This window comes from Hemicordylus capensis, chromosome 14 (genome assembly GCF_027244095.1).
Source record: "Hemicordylus capensis ecotype Gifberg chromosome 14, rHemCap1.1.pri, whole genome shotgun sequence".
Taxonomy (NCBI): Eukaryota; Metazoa; Chordata; class Lepidosauria; order Squamata; family Cordylidae; genus Hemicordylus; species Hemicordylus capensis.
The window spans coordinates 13,219,140-13,242,453 of record NC_069670.1 but is presented as its reverse complement, the minus strand read 5'-3'; the positions used below and the strand labels follow the sequence as shown (position 1 = coordinate 13,242,453).

Here is a 23,314-nt window from a genome sequence, read left to right as displayed (position 1 = left end):
TCTGTAAATCGCTGCACCAGGAGGAATGGGAGCATCCGTTCTCTTGAACCAGTTCCAGTCCCTCTTTCTGCTCCTTGGCTTACAAACAAAACAAAACAAACCACTCTCTCTCTCTCTCTCTGCTCTTTTAGTTTCATAGAATTTTAGAGTTGGACAGGGCCTGGGAGTCCTCCCAATCTAACTTCCTGGTCAGTGCAGGAACCTGCTATGGTTGTCCAGCCCATTTGGGGATTCCTCGTTAAAGAGCGGCCGGTCTAGCTTTGCGTTGATCGTCTTCCAGGGCTCAGTTTCTGCTTTGGGATTTCCAGAAATTAAATCTCAGAGTGGGATGCATCTCATCCTAAGCACACACTCCCGGCAACGTGGCATGCGTGAGCACCAAGGGCCCATGCAGCTTGTCTCGCTCTGTCTGCAGGTATCTTTCAAGCTGCAGGTCACTTCTGTAGAGCTGTTATGGTTTCCTAGGACTTCTGTTGTCTAAAAAGCCATCCTTTTTGGCTCTTAAAAAAAAAAAAGTGGAGAAGCTATTGCAAAGTAAAAATAATCCATGCAGCAGTAGCAGAGACATCGGCAATGTGGTCTAGTGGAACAGGCTCAAGTGGCAATCCTGGATATAACAGGGATGTTGCAGTAGTGTCCTTATTATATCTCTGGACTTCTGGAGAACTTGGGGTTAAATGCTCAGTTTCTACCACACCCTAAGTGCAGAATTTCACCTCCTGAAACCAGAATGATATGGAAAGCAGAGAGAGGGAGGGCCGAGGAGAAAACACAGCAGTTACCAAAAACCCATTTTTGCCAGGGCTTAACATGGCTGCCAGTTTACAAAAGGAAATATGGAATGGAGCCAATTTGGACGCTGGCCTGAATCTATGGCTTCTTTCCACTTCTCTGCCCGGCATTGGCTGCCGGCAGACGGCTGATGAGCATCCCGGCACGACACGCTCTGCTCCGATTGGCCAGGCCTCTCCGGAGGACGTGCCGCTGCCAGGCGCAGAAGCCACGAAGCCCAAGGAATCAAACACAAAAGCAAGGGAAGTATTGATTTCCTCAACAGGCTATTTCTGGCAAGCTCCAGCACTGGACGGCGGGCAGGGTCATCGCGGGAGACACACGCAATGCCGTTACTGGCCGTCCACACACATGTACCCCCGAAAGGAGGTTTTATTTTCCTGCTGTAACACCCTTCCCTTTGCCTTACCTACAGGGCAGGGCCACACGCAGTGAGATGCACTCACACCCTTCCAAAGTGACCTAGTAGAAGGTCCAGTTCTGACATACGGACGTAGGAAGCTGCCCGAGACCGAGTCAGACCCTTGGTCCATCCAGGTCAGTATTGTCTACACTGGCAGGCAGCGGCTTCTCCAAGGTTGCAGGCTGGAGTCTCTCTCAGCCGTACTTGGAGACGCCTGGGAGTGAACCTGGGACCTTCTGCATGCAAACATGCACATGCTCCAACACTGAGCTCGGCCCAGTCATTCATTCGATTTCTATACCGCCCTTCCAAAAATGGCTCAGGGCAGTTTACACAGAGAAATAACAAACAAATAAGATGGAACCCTGTCCCCAAAGGGCTCACAATCTAAAGAGAAATATAAGACAGACACACCAGCAACAGTCACTGGAGGGATGCTGTGCTGGGGGTGGAGAGGGCCAGTTACTCTCCCCCTGCTAAATAAAGAGAATCACCACGTTAAAAGGTGCCTCTTTGCCAAGTTAGCAGTCCCCTAAAGAAGATATCGTAAAGTGCTCACATGTAGCCTCCCATCCGAATGCAAACCAAGGTGGACCCTGCTTAGCAAAGGGGACAATTTATGCCTGCTACAACAAGACATAGGAAGCTGCCTTATACCCAGTCAGGCCATGGGTCCATCTAGCTCAGTACTGTCTACCCAGACTGGCAGCAGCTCCTCCAAGGTTGCAGGCAGGAGTCTCTCTCAGACCGATCTTGGAGATGCTGCCAGGGAGAGAACTTGGAACCTTCTGCAGGCAAGCAGGCAGATGCTCTTCCCAGAGCGGCTCCATCCCTTCAGGGGAATATCTCCCAAGTGCTCACACGCGTAGTCTCCCATTCAAATGCAAACCAGGGTGTGCCCTACATAGCAAAGGGGACAATTCATGCTTGCTGCCACAAGACCAGCTCTCCTCCCCTGATCAGATGGCACACCAGCCTGGGAAGATGGTAGACGAGACAGCAACCTCCCTGAACCTAAGCAGGGTTGATCTGCAGTGCCTGGATAGGACTCGAGTTCCATCACGGAAAAAACAATCGCCCTAGTACGAGAGGATGCAGCAGCACAGAGCAAGGCTCTAACCTTATAGGCTAGAAGTTTGAACACGTTGGTTTTAAAGCCAATGCTGAGATTCTGCCACCAATACCAGTCCCCAGACTCGTGCAAAGTGCACTTGTTAAAGAGAAGCAGCCTTCTTTAGACCCCATTCGCTTTATGTTGTCAATGAGTCCAACTGTTCTTATCCAGGAAAGTACAAAAGAGCCTCCATGTTCAGAGGCAGCTTATACTGGTGAATATAAGAGGGCTTCTTTCTCTGCTTATGGATGCTCTGGAAGCATCTGGCTAGATACTGTGAAAAATAGGATGGGTGGACTTTTCATACAGCCCAGCAGGGTTACTCTTAAAGGTATCATTCCGACTTCCTTCACGGCATCCTAAATCCATCACCTCCCAACCACCAGTGCCTTCTCCCATGGCAGAGGCGCGTGCCTGCTAGTGGTCAAGCTTTTCCGCTCAAGAGCTTTCTCCTCTCTTTGGGCATAAGCTAACTGAGTGGCAAGGAAAAGGCACTCTGCACGAGCTCAGGAGCGTTACACCTTAACGTACCACAGGACCAAAAGCTGAAACCCATTTCTGGAGCTAGGCCCAGCCTCCCCACCCCCCCCACCCCCGCCCAAACAGGGAACCAAGTGTTGCACTCAGGCAGAGAAAATACAGAAGCATCTTTATTTACATAACAGGAACATCGAAAAACAAACCAACCAACCAGGAAGGGGGGAGACCCTGAATGACACAACCAAAGGCGGGGCGGGGGGGGGTGTTTGATGGAGACCGACTCCATATTGCACAATCCGAGCCCTGAGGAGGAAGCGGGGGGCGGGAGCAGCACCGGACAATCACTGTCCTTCTCTTCTCCCCCCCACCCCATGCACCCCACACAAAGCAGCCCACAGCACCAGAAGGGAAAAACAGTCTCTACATCGGGCTGGGGGGTGGGGGGATTGCCCCACTCCATGTACAGAGGGGGTGAGAGGGGGGCTCAGACACTGAGTGCCGCCCCCCACACCCGCCCCCCTCCCCAGGGCTCACCATCTGTACGGATACAGAACAAGCAACCAAGACAAGGAGAGGAGGGGAAGTCGCAGAACAGCCCGTTAATAAATAAACTACAAAATACTTTCCTTTTTTTTTTATAAGGTTATAACACTGACGGTTAAAAAAAAAACAAAACAAAAAAACAGAACACCCTTTTGCTAGGGAGGGGCCCCACCGGCTGAGGGCTGCCCCACCCCATATTAAACCCTGACGTTCCGGGGGTCGCCGGGGCCCTGTGACTCCTGGCCAGCCGGCCACCCACCCTCCAGAAATAACACTGGGCACAAAAATAGACGACTCTTAAGAAGTGATCCGGGGTGGAGTGGGGGGGGGGGGACGGGGTGGTGGTGGTGGAAGAGAGAGGGGCGCCTGGTGTTGCATGCACGTGCAGAGTGCAGTGCTGGACTAGGAAACGGGGGGCAAGATGTCCCCGCCACCCCACATACACGTGGCCCCCTCATCCCACTGTTCTCCCCATGAGGGCAGCGTCATCAGCTGTGCCAGACCTCTCAGGGATGTCTCGCTCTCCTCACCCCGCCCACCCCAAATAACCAACACCCCCCCCAAGAGGTTGACACCAGCCATCTCGTCCTACGATTCCCCAGATCCCCAACCGACGACGGCACCCGCCAAGTGCCAGCGGCAGGAAGGAGGTGGGCCGCGGACCCTGGTTTCCCGCCGCGATTTGGTTTATCGGCTCCAGTTCCGTCCTTGGTTCTTCCTATGTAGCAGGGAGTTGCATGAGGCCAGGGAGGAGGGCGGTGGGGGTGGGGTGGGGGGGCAAGCGTAGGGAAGGCAGCCCCCACTAGCACTCCAGGTTGGCCCCGAAGCTCTTCCGGCAGTCTATGGCCTTGGAGGTGGGCGGCTGGGCCCGCCGCTGCTTCAGGGACTCCTTGCCCACGCTGCCCGCCAGCTTGGAATAGGCGGATTTGTATTTCTTGTCAAAGTCAGCTGGGGAGAGGGAGGAGAAGGGCGTGAGGCACGCGGGACGTCTCCGGACCGCACGCCCTGGGTAGCGGGGCTGACTCGGAGGGAAGAAGCCCAGAAAAGCCCCCCCCACCGCCCCCCAGAATTCAGGTGGGGTTCCTCCAGCACCCCCTTTTGCTCTTTCAAGTTCCCAGACCTCATGGCCCCAGACTCAAACAGGACTGGGTGGTGGTGGTGGATTGTATGCATTTTCACATTTCTAACCCGCTCTTCCTCCAAGGAGCCCAGAGTGGTAGGCATGGTTTATGTTTAGCTTCTCAAAAACCCTGAGGGGAGAAATGACTGGCCCCGAGTCACCCAATGAGTTCCACGGCTGAGTCAGGATTTGAACTCGGGTCTCCACGAACCTAGTCCAGCACTCTAACCACTACACCACATCGACTCTCATGGAAAAGAATGACTAGGAAATCTCTGAAGCCAGAAAGGGACTCCTCCTAGCGCCCCCACCCCACCCCCCCAATGTGAGGGGCAGGAGTTTTTCCTTGGCTTGTTAACTGCCAAGTTATTTCCCCACCATTATTCCTTGCCCTGTCCCCAAAGCCCTCACACAGAGCGTCGGACTAGGACCGGGGAGCCCCGAGTTCAAATCCCCGTTCAGCCATGAAACTCACTGGGTGACTCTGTGCCGGTCTCTCGGCCTAGCCTACCCTACAGGGTTGTGGTGAGGATCAACACCACCATGTAAACCCCTCTGGGCTCCCTGGAGGAAGAGCTGGACAGAAATGTCAAACTACGCCAAAATACATGTCAACAGATACGCTGGGTCACCAGTCACCCCTGCTCTTACACCAAGAAATAAAATACCCAGTTTGCACTGCGCAATCCTGGTGCCTTCGGCATGGAAGGAGCCCAAGTCCGGCCCTGTCCTGCAACCCTGCCCCCCTAGACGTGTGGGGAGAAGCCCCAGATCAGCCTTACCGATGTCAACGTGGTCTCTGCCCAGTGCCGCCAGTTTGAGGAAGAGGATCTCACGGTAAACACTCCTGAAGGACACAAAAGGAGGAGACGGCGGCGGTGAGAACAGACCAGGACCTACGAAGCCGTCTCCCGCGGGGTTGAACCGGGGCCCATGAAGCCCATACTGGCTGGTCACAGCAGGGGCCCCCTGGAAGTGGTGGCTCTCTTCAGTTGAGAACGGGGAGACCAACTGCCCCCAATTCAGACCAGCAGAGTCCCATCTTCTCCAGGGGCTGTTGCTGGGGTCTCCCGCGGGCTTCTCTCTGGGGTGCCTGTGAGCCCCTTGGGGGGGCAGGAGGAAACCATCTTCAGGCCCTCTTGCGGAAGGCAGCTTGGGGACCAGCCCCGCTCAACGGGCCAAGAAGGGGCACCTTCTTCAAATGGAGAGCAACTGTCCCTCTTCAGCCCAGCATGGCGTCCCTCCCAGTGGGGCGGTTGCTGGGGCTTCCGCTCTCTTTGGATTGGGAGCCCCTTTGGGGCAGGGAACCTTCTCCTCAGGCCTCTTGGCTCTGGAAAGAGCTCTGGGAACTTCTTGGGGCTCAAAAGCAGAAGGGCCAGGTGCGCCATCAATAATAAATGAGCTTTTTCCCCCTCAGGCCAAGGTCGGCCTCGTTAAGCGGCCTCTGCTCACCGGGCCAGGAATGGGCCCCTTTTCAAAATGGCCGCTCTCTTGTTTTGAGAACAGGGGGAGAGCGCCCATCTCTCTTCAGCCCATCATGGCTTCTTTCCCAGTGGCTGTTGCTTGGGCTTGTATGACAAGGGTTCCCAGATCTTGTTGACTACAACTCCCATAATTCCCAGCCAAGGGCCACTGCCATGGGGGATGATGGGAGCTATAGGTCTGAACAAAATCCGGGAATCCCTGTTATAGGAAGCACTGCTCCCAGGCTGTGAGCCCTTCTGTTTCCTTTTGCTATGTAAACCTCTCCGAGTTTGGTTTTTCTTGGTGGAAAACAGTAAACCAACACGCTAAACAAAAAGGACCACTGCCTTAAAAAGGGACAGGCTTCTGTCATTCATTCCCAGCCGTGCAACCAGACCCCACACAAGGAGCAAGTTCTGCTTCATTTATTTTGAACTGACGTTATGTCTTGTCCTTGCATTCACAACCCCCGCCCATCCTTGAAGGAGGCTCACGAATGCTGGGGATTGAACCCGGGCCTTCTGCATGCAAAGCAGATGCTCTACCACTGAGCCCAGGCCCTTTTCATGGGAGCCAGGACATATTTCCATACTTAACTTGTGGAACTCTCTGTCACAGGGTGTGGTGATGGCCACTAGCTTGGATGGCTTTAAAAGGGGCTTTTTTTAAAGTCATCAGTGGCTACTAGTCTGGTGGCTATAGGCCATCTCCAGCCTCAGAGGCAAGATGCCCCTAAATACTAGTAGCAGGGGAGCAACAGCAGGAAAGAGGCTATGCACACACCTCTTGCCTATGGGCTCCCCAAAGGCATCTGGTGAGCCACTGTGTGAAACAGGAGGCTGGACTAGATAGGCCTAGGGCCTGATCCAGCAGGGCTGTTCTTACGTTTTCATTTAATTTCATTTAATTATTTCAAGTTACATTTTTATACCGCCTTTCATTAAAACAATCTCAAGGCAGTTTACAAAGCATCTGAAATGGTATAACCCTGAGAGCCACACAATAAAAATATTAAATTGGAATATAAAAACACAAATCTAATTAAAAGATTTTAAAACACATACACGCACACAACAGCACCATAAAATACAGAGCAGCAGCAACCAAACACAACACTCCTATAAATGCCTGGGTCCTAAAAGCACTCATGGGGACCACATCAGGGCTGGACAAAAAGCAGCAGGGAGTACCTCTGCAGGTGGGCGGGGTTGGCCAGCCCGGCCACCGTTTCCAGGAAGAGGCTGATGGCCTTGTGCATTTCGCCCATCCCCATGGTGCTCAGCACGGCCTCCAGGAAGTTCAGCGTGAAGGGGTGGTTGTGTCGGCGCCAGGACTGCAGGCGGGTTGGGATGTCCCCTGGAAGCGGAGGGAGAAAGTGGGAGGGATTCCCCGATGCTGCTGACTACAACTCCCATCACCCCCTGGTTGCAGCTGGGGATGATGTGAGCTGTTGTCAACCATAGGAACATATACTGAGTCAGACCCTTGGTCCATCTAGCTCAGGATTGTCTGCACTGACTGGCAGCAGCTCTCCAAGGTTTCAGGCTCAGGGGTCTTTGCCAGACGCTGCCAGGGACCTCCTCCTTGCAAGGCAGATGCTCTGCCACTGAGCTAGCATGTTTTTATTCCAAACCTGGCAGAAAGACCTTAGTCAACATCACTTAGAAACAGGAGCAAACCACCATCGGCTGCCCCTTCTGGAGTCCAGTCTTTCTCCCACTGCCCCAAAACGTGGCACTCACTGTGGGACCTCCAAAGAACGTAGAGAGGGGGGAAGCTGTCGGGGTCCGGCTTCAGGATGTCCCAGAGCAAACGGACGCTCACAAGAGGCCCCTCCTGGGTGGAGCCCTGCAGAGGGGAAAAGACGACCAGAGAGAGGAACATAGGAAGCTGCCACAGACTGAGTCAGACCCTTGGTCCATCTAGCTCAGGATTGTCTTCACGGACTGGCAGAGGCTTCTCCAAGGTTGCAGGCAGGAATCTCTCTCTGCCCTCTCTTGGAGATGCTGCCAGGGAGGGAACTGGGAACCATGTTCACCAAGGGCCCACAGAGAACACACACACACACACCCCTGGAAAGAACACTGTACTGGGGCCAAATATAGAAGAGAGCCAGCGTGGTGTGGTGGTCCGAGTGTTGAACGAAGACCGGGAGACCCGAGCCCAAATCTTTGTTCAGCCATGAGACTTGCTGGGGTGACTCTGGGCCAGTCATGTAACTCTCCATCTAAGTACCTCTTGTGTTAAAACAAGCATGAATGGTCCCCTTTGCTAAGCAGGGTCTGCTCTGGTTTACATTTGAGGGGGAGACTACACGTGAGCGCTGTAAGATATCCCCCTTTCGGGGAGGGCGCCGTTCTAGGGAAGAGCACCCATTTGCTGGCAGGTCCCAGGTTCCCTCCCTGGCAGCTCCGGGAGAGGGCTGAGAGAGATTCCTGCCTGCAACCTCAGAGAAGCCGCTGCCAGTCAGGGTAGACAATCCTGAGCTAGATGGACCAACGCCTGACTCAGCAGAAGACAGCTTTCTACGTTCCTACCTCCGAGGGTTGTTGTGAGGAAAACATAACCATGTACACTGCTCCGGGCTCCTCGGAGGGAGAGCGGGACAGAAATGTCAACACGCCAATAAAGCGAACCGCCACTTCAAGAGGTGTGTGTCTTTGCCCTGTTGGGGGTGCAGGTTTGCCCCATCTCACACACCCCCACGGCAACGTCTCCCCTGCCTAGCAGAGTCCAGCTTCAGGGGGGCTCCAGCGCGGGAGCCCCACGGTTGCCGCCATCCCCCGCCTGTGACGCCCGGAACGGGGTGGGGAGAGAAGAGGCCGCGGCCCTCACCTGGTGGGCTGGCTGGACGTGCTTGGAAGCCAGCAAGAGCTGGGGCAGGCCGCTGGGCATGCTCAGGCGCTGGAAGTACCAGACCAGGTTCCAGTAGATGATGGGGTGGTTGTCCACCAGCTCGGGCTGCGAGAGGAAGTCGGCCCCCTCGTTCTCCAGCAGCGTCTCCAGCTCCTTGCGCAGGACCAGGGGGCTCAGGTAGGCAAAGGCCAGGCTCTCCACGCGACGGGCGGGATGCCGAGGGAGCTGGAGGAAGAGGGTTGGGGGGGGACACACACGGTCATTCTCCTCTGCAGCCACAGCTGCTTCTCTCTGCCAGGGTTCAGTTCTTGATCGCTGCTTCCCCCCTGCCTCCCTGCCCCGCCAGCCAAAACTCTGGAGAGTCTGAATGTCCAAAAGGGGACGTGCAAATGTTTGGAAGGTTTGATTCCAAAGAGCGAAAGACACTTCCTCTCTCCTTTTTAAAAGCAGGCCGATCGAGGGCTACTAGTAGTCTGGTGGCTGTGGGCCATCTCCGGCCTCCGAGGCATGATGCCTCTCGACCCCAGTTGCAGGGAAGCCACAGCGGGGGGGTGGGGGGGGGTGGCGTGCCCATCTCACCTCTTAGCTGTGGGCTTCTCGGGAGGCAACTGGTGGACCCGTGTGTGGCTGAAACAGGATGCTGGATTAGAGAGGCCTTGGGCCTGATCCAGCGGGGCTGTTCTTATGGGAGCCCAGCACCACTCTGGGTAGAATCAGGGCACAGGAACATCTCAGGAAGAGAGCCCGAGAGCCCCGGGGTTAAGCATCCCAGAATGGAGACGCCGGCACTGAACACAGTTTCCGGGGATGGGTCTGGGTTGAAAAGACAGACCTCCCGAGCTGGACACTCCACGCTGCTCGCCAGGAAGAGAGCTGATCTCGTGTTACTGAGGATCACTCGCCCTCTCTGCCAAGCAGGATCTGCCTTGGTTTGCATTTGGATGGGCGACTCCATGCAAGCGCTGTAAGGTATTCCCCGTAGCGGAGGGACCCACAGCCCAATGGAAGAACATCTGCCTGACTACACGCAGAAGGTCCCAACTTCAGTCCCTGGCAGCATCTCCAGGTAGGGCCGGGAAAGACCCCTGCCTGAAACCTTGGAGAGCAGCTGCCAGTCAGTGTAGACAATACTGAGCTAGATGGACCCAGGGCCTGACTCGGCACACAGCATCTTCTTATGTTTCTCTCCCTGCCACTTCTAGCTCCACACTACACTTTCTCCGAGCGGGAATAAAAGGAACGAGATGCCCCCCCTCCCACCCCAGGCCCATCCATACCGGGGACTCGGAGAAGCCATTGCACAGTGAACCAGCCCTGGATTCCCTCCCAGGCTCCGGCTCGGCCTCATCCAGGGACAGGCAGTGGTGTCGGTCGCTGAGCACGGGGCCCTGGCTGCCCGGGGCGGGCGCTTCACTGTCTCGCGGCCGGTCGGAGGAGATAGAGCTGCCGTCAGAGCTGTCCGTGGTGCTGGGTGGGTGGAAGGAGAAGGGAGAAGAGTCTATTCCTGGCCAAGTTAGCCAAGCATACAAACATGAGGACTAGATCCCTGAACTCTGCTGCCTCTCGAGAGCATCTGGAGAGGTCCAGCTATGGTGGCCACTGGCTTGCTGAGTGGCGATTCGGGACCAGGCCTTCTTTGTGGCCGCCCCGGGGCTTTCGAATATGCTCCCTGTTGAAATAAGATCACCCCCTTCTCTGCTTGCTTTTAGGAAGACCCTCAAGACAGACCTGTTTCCTCAGGTTTTTAACTGAAATTTTTGAATGATTTAAGGGGTTTTTTTATCTTGAGAGGTGGTTTTATTTGTTCTCTGAATTCTGTTTCGATACTGTTGTCACATCTGTTACGTGATCTAATTTGTACACCGCCTAGAAGTGTATATATCAGGCAGTACAGAAACATGATAGATACATACATAAACACATACTTTTTTTCTTCCAAATTCCACACAGAGCTGCATTACAAAACAGCCCCAAACAAAGCGCATCAAATATGATGCAGCCAAGGCGAGAGAGCCGGAGGATTCGATTCCCTGGAATCTCCAAGTCGGGCTGGGAAAGGGCTCTGTCGGACCATCCGGAAAGCCAGCTGACTAGAAAGCCAGTCAGTACCAAGCTGGGTGGGCCAAGGGTCTGGGGTGCTGACCTGTGGGGAGGCTGGAAGTCCTGGATCTCGATGCTGAGGAAAGGGACGAAGAGGCGGGCGCAGAAGGGGCAGGCGGTGTTGAGGTTGGAGTCGTCGGAGGTCCAGCCGGCCATCACCTCTTCGTCGTAGACCAGCGAGCGGCAGGACTGGCACCGAGAACAGGTGGAAAGAAGCACCTGAGCGGTGGGGGGGAGGAAACAAGAGCAGAGAGGCTGGGCTTCCTTCCGGAACCCGAGGGCGGAATCTGCCCGAGAAGGGAGCAGTGCCCATGACCATCCGTCACCCCCCGACACGGGGATTCCCACGGCCACTGAGGCACGCGCCTCTCCCGCACGGCTCTGGGATAGGAAACCCGCGAGGGACCCAGGACGCACCTCGACGGCCGGAGGCTCCGAAAGCCGGTCGCTGGACTTGCCGAGGTAGAAACTGCACAGGGAGGTGTCCGAGAGGTCGTACTCGCTGCCCAGGGACACGGAGCTCTGTGGCAGAGGGGAAGGGAGGGACCCACTGACTCCTCATTGGCCTTTATAGCCAGGAAGCCCAGATTGCTGAGGACCGGGTAGGAAGCTGCCTTATACAGAGTCAGACCAGGAATCCTTCTAACGCAGGACTGCCTACACTGACTGGCAGCAGCTCTCCAAGTACTCAGGCAGGAGCCTCTCCCAGCCAAAGCAGGAGATGCTGCCAGGGATTGAACCCGGGACCTTCTGCATGCACTAAGATGAGCGGTGGCCCCATCCCGAAATACAGAGCCCTAAGCAGCGGCCTCATACTGAGTCAGACCCTTGGTCCATCGAGCTCAGGACTGCCTACTCCGCCTGGCAGCGGCTCCTGAGGGTTGCAGGTGGGAGTCCCTCCCAGAGGCCAGCATGGCAGCATACCTCAGAGGCCGTGGAGCCCGGGCGCTCGCGGGGAAGCAACAGGTGAGTCTCCAGAGGGCTGCGGCGAGGCGGGGGCTCCGGCCGTGCGTGTGAATGCTCCACGCCGGGCGCCTGCCTCACGGAGGGCCGCTTGATGGGCGAGAGGAACTGCTGCAGCTTGGCCGTCAGGCTCCGGCGCGGGGTGCCACCTCGGCTGCCGCGGCTCTCCGGAGCCCGGCCCGGTCCAACCCCCTCCGGCTGCCCGAGGCCTGGCGGGACGTCCACGCTGTTCAGGGTGAACCGGTCGCTCTCGTCGGTCACGAAGCTGCTGACGTCCGAGAGGCTGCCGTCCTCGGAGCTGGCGGGCCCGTCCCGCACGTCCCGCAGCCAGGCGGGCACGGCCGGGAGGAGGTCGCTGCTGCCCCCCAGGGCCTGGGTCACTGCAAGGCGGAGAGGGTGGCCGGGGAGGCGTCAGGGGACCGCCGAGAGGCGGCAGAGAGCCCCGGCGGAGCAGGCCGGAAACCCAACCCGCCCGGCCTCTTGCCCCCCACGCTGGCGAACCGGGAAGGGAAACTCACCGGGGGGCACTTCAGCTTCGAGCAAGGAAGCCTCTTCGCGGGGAGGGAAGCTGAGGCTGCCGCTTTTCACCAGAGACGTGGACGGCAGGCTCTCCTCCAAGCTGGCCCCGGACCACGTCGTCTGCCGCCTCAGACTCGACCGGAAGTGGGCGGCGGGCGCCTTCGGCCCTCGGCCCTCTGCCAACGCAGAAAGGGAAGGGCCGACTTGGGCTTTGCCCGGCTCCGCTAGGACCCCGGCCATCCTTGGGTCTGGGAACCAGCTTGGCATCCCCACACAGCCCTGCCCCTAAAGCCAGGCCGGGTTCCCGTTAACGAAAGCTCACCTCCTGCTCCGGCCTGTCCCGCAAACCCCTCGGCTTCCTGGCCGGCGACCAGGCCCGAGATCCCGCCCCCCTCGCCAGCCGTTCTCCACGCACCTGACTGCGTGCTGACGCTCTGCACCTCCGCCTGGCGCTGGCGCAGCGGCTGCCGGAACTGGGCGGCCCCCAGGACGACGTTGCGCAGTTTGGCCCAGCGCAGCCGGCCTCCCTGGGTGCTGGAGGGCCACTTGCTCTCCAAAATGGCCTGGGGCGGGAAGAGCGGAAGGGCGAGGGGTGGCTCAGAGGACTGAAAGCCCCCAAGGGAAGTGTGCGTAAACACACCCAGCACGAAACAGAAAAAGGAGGTGCCCACAGGGAGGGCGTCGGTATCCTAAGCTCCCTCCGGCTTTTTTTCGGAGATCAGCGTAGGACGGACACACACCGAGCGGGCCCACTTGAAGCCACGCTACAGGAAGCTGCCTCCTACCGAGTCAGGCCCTTGGTCCATCTAGCTCAGTCTTGTCTACCCAGGCTGGCAGCGGCTCCTCCAAGGTGGCAGGCTGGAGTCTCTCCCAGCCCTATCTTGGAGACGCTGCCCGGGAGGGGACGGGGAACCTTCTGCAGGCCAGCAGGCAGGGGCTGTTCCCCATCCCCTGAGGGGGATCTCTTCCAGGGCTTACACATCAAGTTCCCCATCCAAATGCAAACCAGGGTGGACCCTGCTTAGCAGAGTTCATGCTTGCTACGACAAGGCTGGCTCCCCTCCCTGCACGAGAGGCCGCACCCTGATGGGGAAGGGAGCCCATTCCAAGGAGCTGGAGTCAGAGTCAGAGAGGTCGGTGGGGGGGGGCCGCATGCCGGGGGCAGAGCTAAGCACCTTGTTATAGTAGCCGTAGGTGATGGTGTTGGGCACGATGCCGGCCCGCTTCATCTCCAGCAGCACCTGCACCGAGAGGATGGGCTCTCCGTATTGCCCGCAGAGCTGCATCAGGATCCGGTAGCAAACCTGGGAGACCCGAGGGCAGAGAGGGCATGAAGCGGATGAGGGCAGAGAGGAAAAGCCCCTGCTCTGGCCGGTATGTTCCCTGAAACGGGGATTCCCCCAGGTGTGGCCGACTACAACTCCCATCATCTCCAGATGCCGTGGCCTTCGTTTGAGGTGATGGGAGTCGTAGCCGACCGCGTCTGCAGGGATCCCTGTTACGGAGAACATTGTCTCGGCCCCTCCTGGAGATGCCAGGGATGGAATCGGGGGTCCTCTGGCCCCCGAGTTACAGCCCCGCCCCCAGAACACAGGAAGCTGCTTTATGCAGAGTCCGGCCCCGGGTCCCTCTAGCTCAGCACTGTCTACACAGACCGGCAGCAGCTCTCCTGGCCGAGGTCTCTCCCAGCCCATCTTGGGGACGCCAGGGACTGAATCTGAAAAGCAGATCCTCCACGGCTGGGCCAGATCCCCAGACTGGAAGAGAACCCGGTGCTCCAGCTCTGCCCCCCCCCCCCCCCCGCCCAAACCCTATTACCCGGAGAGGCCAAGGACTGAGCTGGGCCCCGCGAGGGGCAGCAGAACCCGGGGAGGGGCGGGGGGGAGAGGGCCCCGGGGGCAGTACCTCATCCGGCAGCACCACCTTCTTGGCCTCCATCTGCCTGAGCGCGTCGTAGGCCGTCTGCAGGGCCCGCACCTTGGAGGGCGCCTCGCGGACGAAGGTGGGCAGCGTGATGAACCACAGCCCGTAGCAGTGCCCCAGGAGGCACTTGGACCACATGTCCGGCACGGCCGAATACTTCTGGGCCACCCGCTGGGCCACCTTCATTTCCTGGAGGGAGGGCGGCATGGCGAGGCGGCATGACCCAAGCGCACGGAGACATCCGAGGACTAGCCCACCCTCTCTCCTCGAGGCTCCGGTGAACAGGGCAACGCTGCCGCCTACGGAGTCAGACCCCTGGTCCACCCGGCTCAGGACTGCCTACTCTGACTGGCAGCAGCTCTCCCCGGTTTCAGGCAGGACAGACTTTCCCAGCCCTACCTGGAGATGCTGCCAGGGGCTGAACCGGGGACCTCCTGCAGGCAGAGCAGAGGCTCCCCCACTGAGCTCTCTAGCCGCCCTAGAGAAGCTGCCACCTACTGAGTCCGACCCTTGGCCCATCCAGCTCAGTACTGTCTGGCAGCAGCTGGCTTTCCGGGTCTTTCGACAGAGACCTTTCTCAGCTCTACTTGGAGAGTCCAGGGAACGAACCAGGGACCCTTTGGCAGGCAGAGCGGGTGCTTCTGCACTGAGCAACGGCCCTTCTGGCGCCGACCCCGGCAGGCTAACGCTAAGCCGAGCCGCTCCGAGTGGGTTCTCGGCAGGCGGCTCGCCTCGGATCTTTACCTGCTTGGTCCTGCGTGGTGCTGGGCTGCTGGGCGCGCTGCTCCGGGCCTGGGAGAGCGAGGGCATGAGCTGGTCCTGGGGCCGCTCGAAAAGCCTGGCCTGCAGCCTGGGGAAGCCGTCATACCTGGGAGGGGAGGGGAGGGCAGAGCCGGGCTTCAGGAAAGCCAGCCCAAGCCCAGCCCACGCTGATTCGAGGGTTCGGCCGAGGCGGCAAAAGGGACTTACCGATAGCACGGCGGCAGCTCAGCGCCATCGGGGCCGGTCGGCTCCTCGGGGGGCATGATGAACACCGTGTGTTCGCTGCCGTGAGTGTCGTCCAGCTCCATCAGGGGACCCTCCTCCGGCTTCTCCAGATCCACCTGCACCTTAAGGCAGAATGAGGGATCGGGAGGAGAGCAGAGAGGAAGAGATTCAGAGGGCAGAAGACCCCTCGTTAAGTCAACTTAAAAAAAAACTGTCTCTTTTTCTCTCTTCTTTTTCATTCAACCCACACAACACAAGACACACAACGCACCACACGAAACTAGCTGACAAAATGCAGCACTGTGTCAATATCAAAGGGGCACTGGAAGAGTTGCGCTTAACAACGCAGCGGGGGGGCATCACCGCCACCACGCTGAGCTATGGGCCCACCCCATATGGAACCTAGGAGGCTGCCTCCTATGGAGTCCGGCCCTGGTCCATCCAGCTCAGTGCTGTCTGCACGGACTGGCAGCAGCTCTCCGAGGTTTCAGGCAGGAGTCTCTCCCAGGCCTAAGTGGAGATGCTGCCGGGGAGGGAAGCCGGGGCCTTCTGCCTGCCAAGCAGAGGCGCCACCATCCCTCTACGGAGCATCTCTTACAGCAGACGGAACGCCCCCGCGGTCACCCATCCAAACACAAACCAGGGTGAGCCCTGCTCAGCAAAGAGGGGGGCCGCCCTTCCGGCTCACGGCCGCCGCCGCCGCCCTCCTCCCCCTGGGACCACCAGCCGTCCGCCCCGCCTTCCGCCGGTCACCTTCTCCACACACGAGTCGAAGAACTCCAGGCACATGTGCCGGTCGCTGACGAAGGAGCACTCCTCGATGAACTGCGTGAAGAGCTGGGTGCGGAGGAGCTGGCTGTAGAACTTGTGGTAAGCCCGGTCTCGCGACTTGAGGAAGCCTGCGCAGGAGGGCCAAGGAGGGCCGTTAACAAGGAGGGCGCCCGGCGGCCCTCCGGGAAAGAGCAAACCCGGCAGGATCCAACACATCCCGGCCACCTGACAGAGGGGGGTGGAGGGGGGAGGAGGGGGAAGCTGGGTAGGGCCAGCCGTCCCGGTGACAGCCGTTCCCCGATGGTGTTGACTACAACTCCCATCATCCCCTGCTGCAATGGCCTCTGGCTGGGGATGGTGGGAGTTGTAGTCAACGCCATCGGGGAATCCCCGTTGCAAGGAACACCGTTTATGAGGTTTTCTTAAAATCAGCTCAACCTCAAAATAGACCTTGGAAGACCGGAAAGGGGGGGGGCAGCAGGGGAAGGGGAACCAAGCATGCCCGGTTCGAGTCCGGTTCAGACTTGAACCGAACCGAGCAAACCGCTTTTGTGCACACCCCTATCCACAAGGATCCACGACCAATGGTTTTTGCTGGCGGCCAACCCCCAAATCGGAGAAGGCACAGGAAGAGAGAGACCACCCGAGCAGCTCTCCTGCCCACCATCACTCAGAGGAACTCAATCCAGCCCCTCGCGTGGATTCTCCCGAGAAGCCTGGTCCCGGAACCCACGGCCTCGGGATCCCGCTCCTCCGCCCGCAGGCCGTACCCTGGAGGTAGAAGAGGTTGCTGCAGTCGCGGAGCTTCTCAGAGGGAGCCGGGGCGATGGGCTGGAGGTAGCTGCGATAGCCCTTCAGCAGGCAAGCCATGAAGCGCAGGAAGGCCCCTTGGATGTCCATCTCCAGCTGCTTCCGTCGCCCGTAGATGATGTCATAATCCGTCAGCAGGAACTCCAGAGACGCTTCCTCGACGGGCCGGTTGTACACTGGAGGGGGGAAACGAGCAAGCAGTCGAACAAGAGAGATCCACCTTTCCCCAGCACTCCCCCTTCAGAGGTTCCCAAACCTGGGTCCACGGCTCCGATCACCCCCAGACACCATGGCTTCGGTCCTAAGCCGTACAGGGTTCAGGACATGCGAGAGGTTTCTAAAATCCACCGGAGCTTCACCAGGCTCCTTCCCATCCTATCCCCTTGCTAACCGAACAAAAGAGGTATCTTTTTCAAGTGGCGATTCTCTTTATATAGCAGGGGGAGAGCAACTGGCCGTATCCGTCCCCAGCACAGCCTCCGTCCATTGCCTGTGGCTGGTGTCCTCTTATGTTTTTTTTTTAAGCTGTTCTTATGTGTCGCTTAGGTTTCTTTTTAAGATTATGAGCCCTTGGGGGACAGGGAGACATTTCATTTATTTATTTTTATATCTCTGTAAACTGCTTTGGTGACTTTTGTTGAAAAGCAGTATATAAATATTTGTCGTATTCCCATAGGGTTAAAAAAACAGCAACAACACCTCTAAACAAATAAAGGGATGCCTGTAAACAAATGAGAGGATTTTTAATGCTTTCCAGTACAGCCAGATGAATTCTGATTTTTTAAATTTGGACTGTTTTAAATTGACACATACATTTGATGCTTTACGGTTTTATTTTCCATTTTATACTGTTTTGTGGTTCAATTGTTGTGAGCCGCCCTGAGTGGAACTGTGCTGGAGAAGCAGGATTTAACTGTTTTTAAAAAATAAACAGGCATGGAATGGGAAGAGAGAGTGGCAGGTTTCTCTCGCTCTGCCCTACTACAAGAACTTGAGGCTACCCAATGAAACTTATTGCTGGGAGAATCAGGACAGGCAAAGGGAAGGATGCTCCATTAACACACGGAACTCCCTGCCACAAGGTGGGGCGATGGCCACCTACGCACAAGGCTCTTGGGCTCCTCCATGTGCCCCCTCCCACCCCGGCCCCCTCCCTAGACCGCTACACACTGTACTCACTCTCGTCCAGCTGCTTGTACTGCGAGTTCAAGGACGCCAGAAGCACCTTGTAGGGTTTCCGGGGCAGGGACCGCGGCGAGAGCAGCTTCCGTTCCTCGCTCCTGCACACAGAGCAAAGCTGCCCTTACGGTTAGTGCCTCCTGCCAGCACCCCCCAGGGAGAGCCCCCTGCCTGCTCCCTACTCACCCAGGGAACCCCCCAAGTCCTTTGGCCACGCTGGTGGATCGCTAGCTAGGGGCGGAGAAGAGGACTCCCGCACATCGGCTCAGAAGGACATCCCAATGAGTTCGGTGGGGCTTGCTCCCGAGGAAATGTGGGCAGGGTTGCAGACAGCCAAGAAGCTGCCCCTTCAGGACTCTGGGAGCACCGAGACGGGGGATTATCTACTCTGACTGGCAGCCCACACCGATTTGAACTGCAAATGCCGGGGGTGGGTCCCGAGACCTCCGGCCTGCAGAGCCGAGGGTGCAATGGAGCAGCGGCCACCTTGTGGGGGAGCAGGCGAGGCCCAGGGTCAGCCCGCAGCGGGCACTCACTGGAAGATGGTGTTGGTGTCCAGATCGACACAGATGACGTCGTGCGGAGGGTCGCAGAGGTCGAAGTAGCTGGAGTGGACGCCCACGATGAAGGGCACCGGGGCGCACAGCACATCCGCCAGGGTGAGCGGGCAGAGCGGGATGTACGGGCACTGCCAGTGCAGCGGGAAGATCATCTGCGGGAGGAGATGCAGGGAGGGAGGGTTCAGGCCTGGCCACAGCTCGGGGAGAGCGAGGCTGCCAGGCCCGAAGGGGGAACAGAGATGAGCAGGCCTGCTCAATTTATCCCCCCGCCCGTCCCCTGGCAAGCTGTTTTTCAACTACAGCTCCCATAATCTCTAGCCTCAGTGGCCAACCGCCAGGGATTATGGGAACTGTAGGCCAACCGCCAGGGATTATGGGGACTGTAGGCCAACATCTGCAGGAGGGCCAAAGTTGAGCAGCCCTGGGTTAGTGCCACCAGGCAGGACTTCCTAGAACCAACCGGTTGAAACGGCAAGGAAGCAGACTCAGGCTAGACACGAGGGAGCATTTGCTGACGGGAAGAGCTGTTAAGACAGTGGAACCGTCTGCCTCATGGGGCAGTGGGCTCGCCTTTGTCAGAGGCTTCCCAAACCGAGGCCGGACGGCCATCCATCAAGGAGGCTGCAGCAGTGTCCTGAGCTGAGCAGGCTCCCTCCCCACTCTCACATCCTACGACTGCTCCTCACATCTTGACTGTCCCTTCCGGAGCTTTTGCTGCCCGCTTTCGAGACCACGCCGCCGGCCAGATCCGCCCGTCTGCTCCCAGGGCGGCTGCTCCCCCTCCCTTCTCCAGCCCCCGCCACTCAGCCCCAACACAACAAGAGGGACTCACGGAGACCAAGGCTTCCCCGACGCTGGTCAAGACGTCCGGCTGGAGCGAATGGATGAGCAGCTTCTGCTCGGTGAGGATGGCCACTAGGAGGGCGACCGCATTCTCCGGGCCCAGCGTCTGCAGGAGGGTCATGAAACTGGCACCGCTGCACAAGAGGAGGGGGCACAAGAGAGGGGACAGGGCGGGGGCGGTTTTGAGTCTTCCCAGCAGGTCTTTGCCGGGCCGCCCTCCCAACTCACCCGCTCCCCCTACCTCAGTGGCAGAGGCGACGAGACGGGCTGGCACAAGAGCACGTTGTCATAAGACGACATCTGACGGGGCGAGAAGGAAAACCGAGCTCTGAATGACGCTTGGGCGAGCCAATAAGGAAACAGCAGAGGTGGGGCAGAAGTGGGCTGGACTCTCGGCAGCCATTCAGCAGCCAAAACCTTCTAAGCTACCTGGGTCAGCAGCAACCGGTTCGATCCCCGGTATCTCCAAGGAGGGCCGAGAAGGACCCCTGTCTGAAACCCTGAAGAAACGCTGCCAGTCAGCGTAGTCAACCCCGAGCGAGAAGGACCAAGGGCCCGACTCAGCAGACAGAAGCTTGTTATGCCACCGCTGCTTTGGCATGCAGAAGGTCCCAGCTTCACTCCCTGGTCTTTCCAGGCAGGGGACAGGAAAGACTGGGGAAGGCTGCCAGTCAGTACTGAGCAAGATGGAGCCACGATCTGACTCAGTATGCGGCAGCTTCCTCAACGGGGATGGGGTTGTAGCTCAGTGGCAGAGCGTCTGCTTGGCATGCAGAAGGCCACCAGTTCAACAGGGCCAGGAAAGAGGCCTGCCTGAATCCTTGGAGAAATGCTGCCAGTCAGTGTAGACCATCCTGAGCAAGATGGACCAAGGGTCTGACTCAGTAGAAGGCAGCTCCCTATTTTCCTATGTGCCTGCATGGCTTTAATGGGGACGGATATTTATGGCTGTGAGCGAGAAGGATTAAACCTCCCCACTCCTGGCCGCGTTCCCAAACTGAACGTCTCTCCTCCCGCAAGACGGAGACTGGAGAAGGGGTTTGCCGGCTGGTCGCCCGTCGCCAGGGAGGGGTGCCGCCTGGAACGCCTCCCTCCCCACCCTCCCAGAGCCAGCCGAGGGCTTCCGCTCACCTGCACCAGGATCCGGGGCCGCTGTGGAGACGGGAAGGGGACATTGTGCATGAAATGAGAGATGTGCCTAGAAGGAGGAACGTCGGAGTCACAGGAAAGAAGGACCACGCATCAGGGCTGCACAACTCCAGCCCCTTCCGGACTACAATTCCCATCATCCCCAGCCACAGCGGCCGACGGTGGGGGATTACGGGAGCTCCGGCCAACATCTGCAGGAGGGCCGAAGCTGGGCAGCCCTGCATTAAAGCGCCCCCCCCGGCCCCCACCAGCTCCTCCTTGATTCACGGGCCATCTCGCTGCTCTCTGTGCCCGGAGAAATCTCCAGCCTGCTCCTAACCTGCAAGTTGGCAGACCTGTAGCCTTGTGTGCGGGCAGGAAACAGAGCAGGGAAACAGAGCAGGCACGTCCCCACCTAAATCGTTCTCTGTCGCCACCCCGCCGTTTTCACAGGCAATTCTTAGGCGGCTCTATGATAACGTGATGGAGAGCAAAAAAGGTGGGGAAACCGGTGTGGGGGGACACCTACATTTTTTGTGTCCCCACCTCACCCACCGCCGCAAATGTTTAGGCTGGCTACAGGCCTGCCGATCCCCTTGTGAAAGCGGCAGCCAAAAACGTGGCCACCCTCACTGACAGCACCAATCAACCTTTCTGGTGCCACTGACGTGCTTCGGGCTTTGAATTCCTTTAAAGGCATTTATATGCTGCCTTCCCAACTGCCAGGATTCCCCAGGCGGCAGAAAGGATTCCCCCACCCTGGAAGAAAAGGAAGAGACCAAACTGGACTGGAAAGCAATAAAGGGGGGGGGAAGGTCACCCCCCCACCCCCCCAGTGGAAGTGGACGCCAGAACCACCAAACTATCAGGAGGAAGGAACAGTTATCCGAAACGGCCCCCGAATCCCAGCAACCAGGGGGCAAAGCAACTCCTCCTCCCTTAGGGGGGAGAGAGCTGGTCTTGTGGTAGCGAACAAATTGTCCCCTTTGCTAAGCAGGGCCCATCTCGGTTTGCATCTGGATGGGTGACTACATGTGAGCTCTGTAAGACACATGCTTGCTTGCTTGCTTGAAGAAGGTTCTAAGTTCCCTCCCTGGCATCCCTCCCAAGATAGAGCAGAGATAGACTCCTGCCTGCAGCCTTGGAGAAGCCGCTGCCAGTCCGTGTAGACAATGCTGAGCTAGATGGACCAAGGGTCTGACTCAGTAGAAGGCAGCTTCCTATTTTCCTAGGAAGGAGACCTCTGCTGCATCAGATAAAGGCCCATCTAGTCCAGCACACCGTTTCCAACAGCAGACAGCCTGGGGAAGATCACAAGACTTGAAGGCCATCTCTCCCCTCCATGGCATGACTCCATCATCTAGATCAGGCATCTCCAAACTGCAGCCCTCCAGATGTTGCTGAACTACAACTCCCAGCATCCCTAGCCACAATTTTTTGTGGCTGGGTATGCTAGAAGTTGTAGTTCAGCAACATCTGGAGGGCCGCAGTTTGGGGATGCCTGATCTAGATATTCAGAGGTAGACTCTCTCTGAACGGAGAGGTTCCATTCCAAATTATCGTGGCTGTCAACACAAAAACAGCCCTGCTGGCTCAGACCAGGAGGTCCACCTAGTCCAACAGCCTGCTCTTATGAGCCATGACTAAATGGAACCTACAGGCACAGGAGCAGGCTACCTCTGAATGGGGAACAGACAGGGTGGAAAATTAATTAATATTGTTTTAATGCTCTTTTGAAATATTGTTTAAACATTTTTAAATTGTTGTATTGTTTTCAACTTTTTGTTTTAACTAATATTTTACTTTCTGTTTTTATTTTGTTGTAAACCGCCCAGAGATGTAAGTTTTGGGCGCTATAAAAACATGTTAAACAAACAAAAACTAAAACAAACAAACGAGATTGTCTTCCTGCCCTGTTTGTGGGCTTCCCTGGCCCAAACCACAAAAGAGAACCCAGATGCTGGCCTGGACAGGGATTTTCTTACATCCGGGCCCCTACCCCGTCCCAACTTACGCCTCGAGAGGCAGCACGTGAGGCCCAGAGATGCTGTAGCGGTACAGGAAAGTGAGGAACTTGTGGAAGACGTCAAAGAACGGCCAGTGAGACAGGACGCAGATGCTCTTACGCGTCTGCACCGACTTGCTGGTGATGGGGCGCCGGTCGACCACGGTGACCAGGTTCAGCCACACGCACTGCCGTTCCGAGAGGCGCTCCCGTGGGAAAGACTCGTAGAACTGGATGGCGGCACCATACACCTGGAAGTGGGGAGGAGGAGAGAGCGGTCAGTCCCTCGCATGGAGCCTGGAAGACAGTCGCTCGCCTGGGGCGGAACTGGGGAAGAAATATAGGGGTGCCGACTGGCTAAAACCTTTTCGGGTTCAGAACCAAGCAAAGGATGATGAAAAAAGAACCCCAAATCAAATGAAAATCTTCACCTACAGATCTCAAACAATCCAATCCCTTAATTAATCAAACCTATACAATAAGCTCTAAGACATCTTCTACATCAACCCCCACTCTTAGAGAATCATCATTTATCCCCTGCCCTACTAAAATCTTTATAAATAATCCATCCACACCCCCAAAAGATCTCCTGCCACCAAAAGTCTGTGTGTAAATTCAGTCTGACGAGAAAAGAATCTTGGGTGAAGTATCTACTGGTGAACCAGGGGGTCATAGAAAACTGCCATATACCGAGTCAGACCATTGCTCTATCTAGCTCAGAATTGTCTTCACGGACTGGCAGTGGCTTCTCCAA

At 57.4% G+C, this 23,314-nt stretch overlaps 1 protein-coding gene across 4 annotated transcripts in view; it reads right to left on the bottom strand.

Moving 5' to 3' along the window:
• Nucleotides 1-2,937: 2,937 nt before the first annotated feature.
• The window catches only part of DENND4B (DENN domain containing 4B), a 38,043-nt gene continuing 17,666 nt past the window's right edge, over nucleotides 2,938-23,314 (bottom strand). For all 4 annotated transcript variants that reach the window (XM_053277451.1, XM_053277450.1, XM_053277452.1 and 1 more), the window contains 23 exons: nucleotides 22,570-22,811; nucleotides 20,559-20,625; nucleotides 19,669-19,727; nucleotides 19,417-19,561; nucleotides 18,561-18,736; nucleotides 18,025-18,125; nucleotides 16,806-17,021; nucleotides 16,018-16,163; nucleotides 15,247-15,386; nucleotides 15,022-15,145; nucleotides 14,260-14,466; nucleotides 13,530-13,658; nucleotides 12,770-12,917; nucleotides 12,354-12,530; nucleotides 11,797-12,215; nucleotides 11,290-11,394; nucleotides 10,916-11,091; nucleotides 10,050-10,239; nucleotides 8,752-8,997; nucleotides 7,659-7,764; nucleotides 7,107-7,272; nucleotides 5,235-5,299; nucleotides 2,938-4,280 (listed from right to left, as the gene is read on the bottom strand). In XM_053277451.1, the coding sequence (XP_053133426.1) occupies nucleotides 4,135-4,280; nucleotides 5,235-5,299; nucleotides 7,107-7,272; nucleotides 7,659-7,764; nucleotides 8,752-8,997; nucleotides 10,050-10,239; nucleotides 10,916-11,091; nucleotides 11,290-11,394; nucleotides 11,797-12,215; nucleotides 12,354-12,530; nucleotides 12,770-12,917; nucleotides 13,530-13,658; nucleotides 14,260-14,466; nucleotides 15,022-15,145; nucleotides 15,247-15,386; nucleotides 16,018-16,163; nucleotides 16,806-17,021; nucleotides 18,025-18,125; nucleotides 18,561-18,736; nucleotides 19,417-19,561; nucleotides 19,669-19,727; nucleotides 20,559-20,625; nucleotides 22,570-22,811 (3,696 nt within the window). In that variant the 3' untranslated portion in view covers nucleotides 2,938-4,134. The remainder of the gene's footprint in view (nucleotides 4,281-5,234; nucleotides 5,300-7,106; nucleotides 7,273-7,658; nucleotides 7,765-8,751; nucleotides 8,998-10,049; nucleotides 10,240-10,915; nucleotides 11,092-11,289; nucleotides 11,395-11,796; nucleotides 12,216-12,353; nucleotides 12,531-12,769; nucleotides 12,918-13,529; nucleotides 13,659-14,259; nucleotides 14,467-15,021; nucleotides 15,146-15,246; nucleotides 15,387-16,017; nucleotides 16,164-16,805; nucleotides 17,022-18,024; nucleotides 18,126-18,560; nucleotides 18,737-19,416; nucleotides 19,562-19,668; nucleotides 19,728-20,558; nucleotides 20,626-22,569; nucleotides 22,812-23,314) is intronic.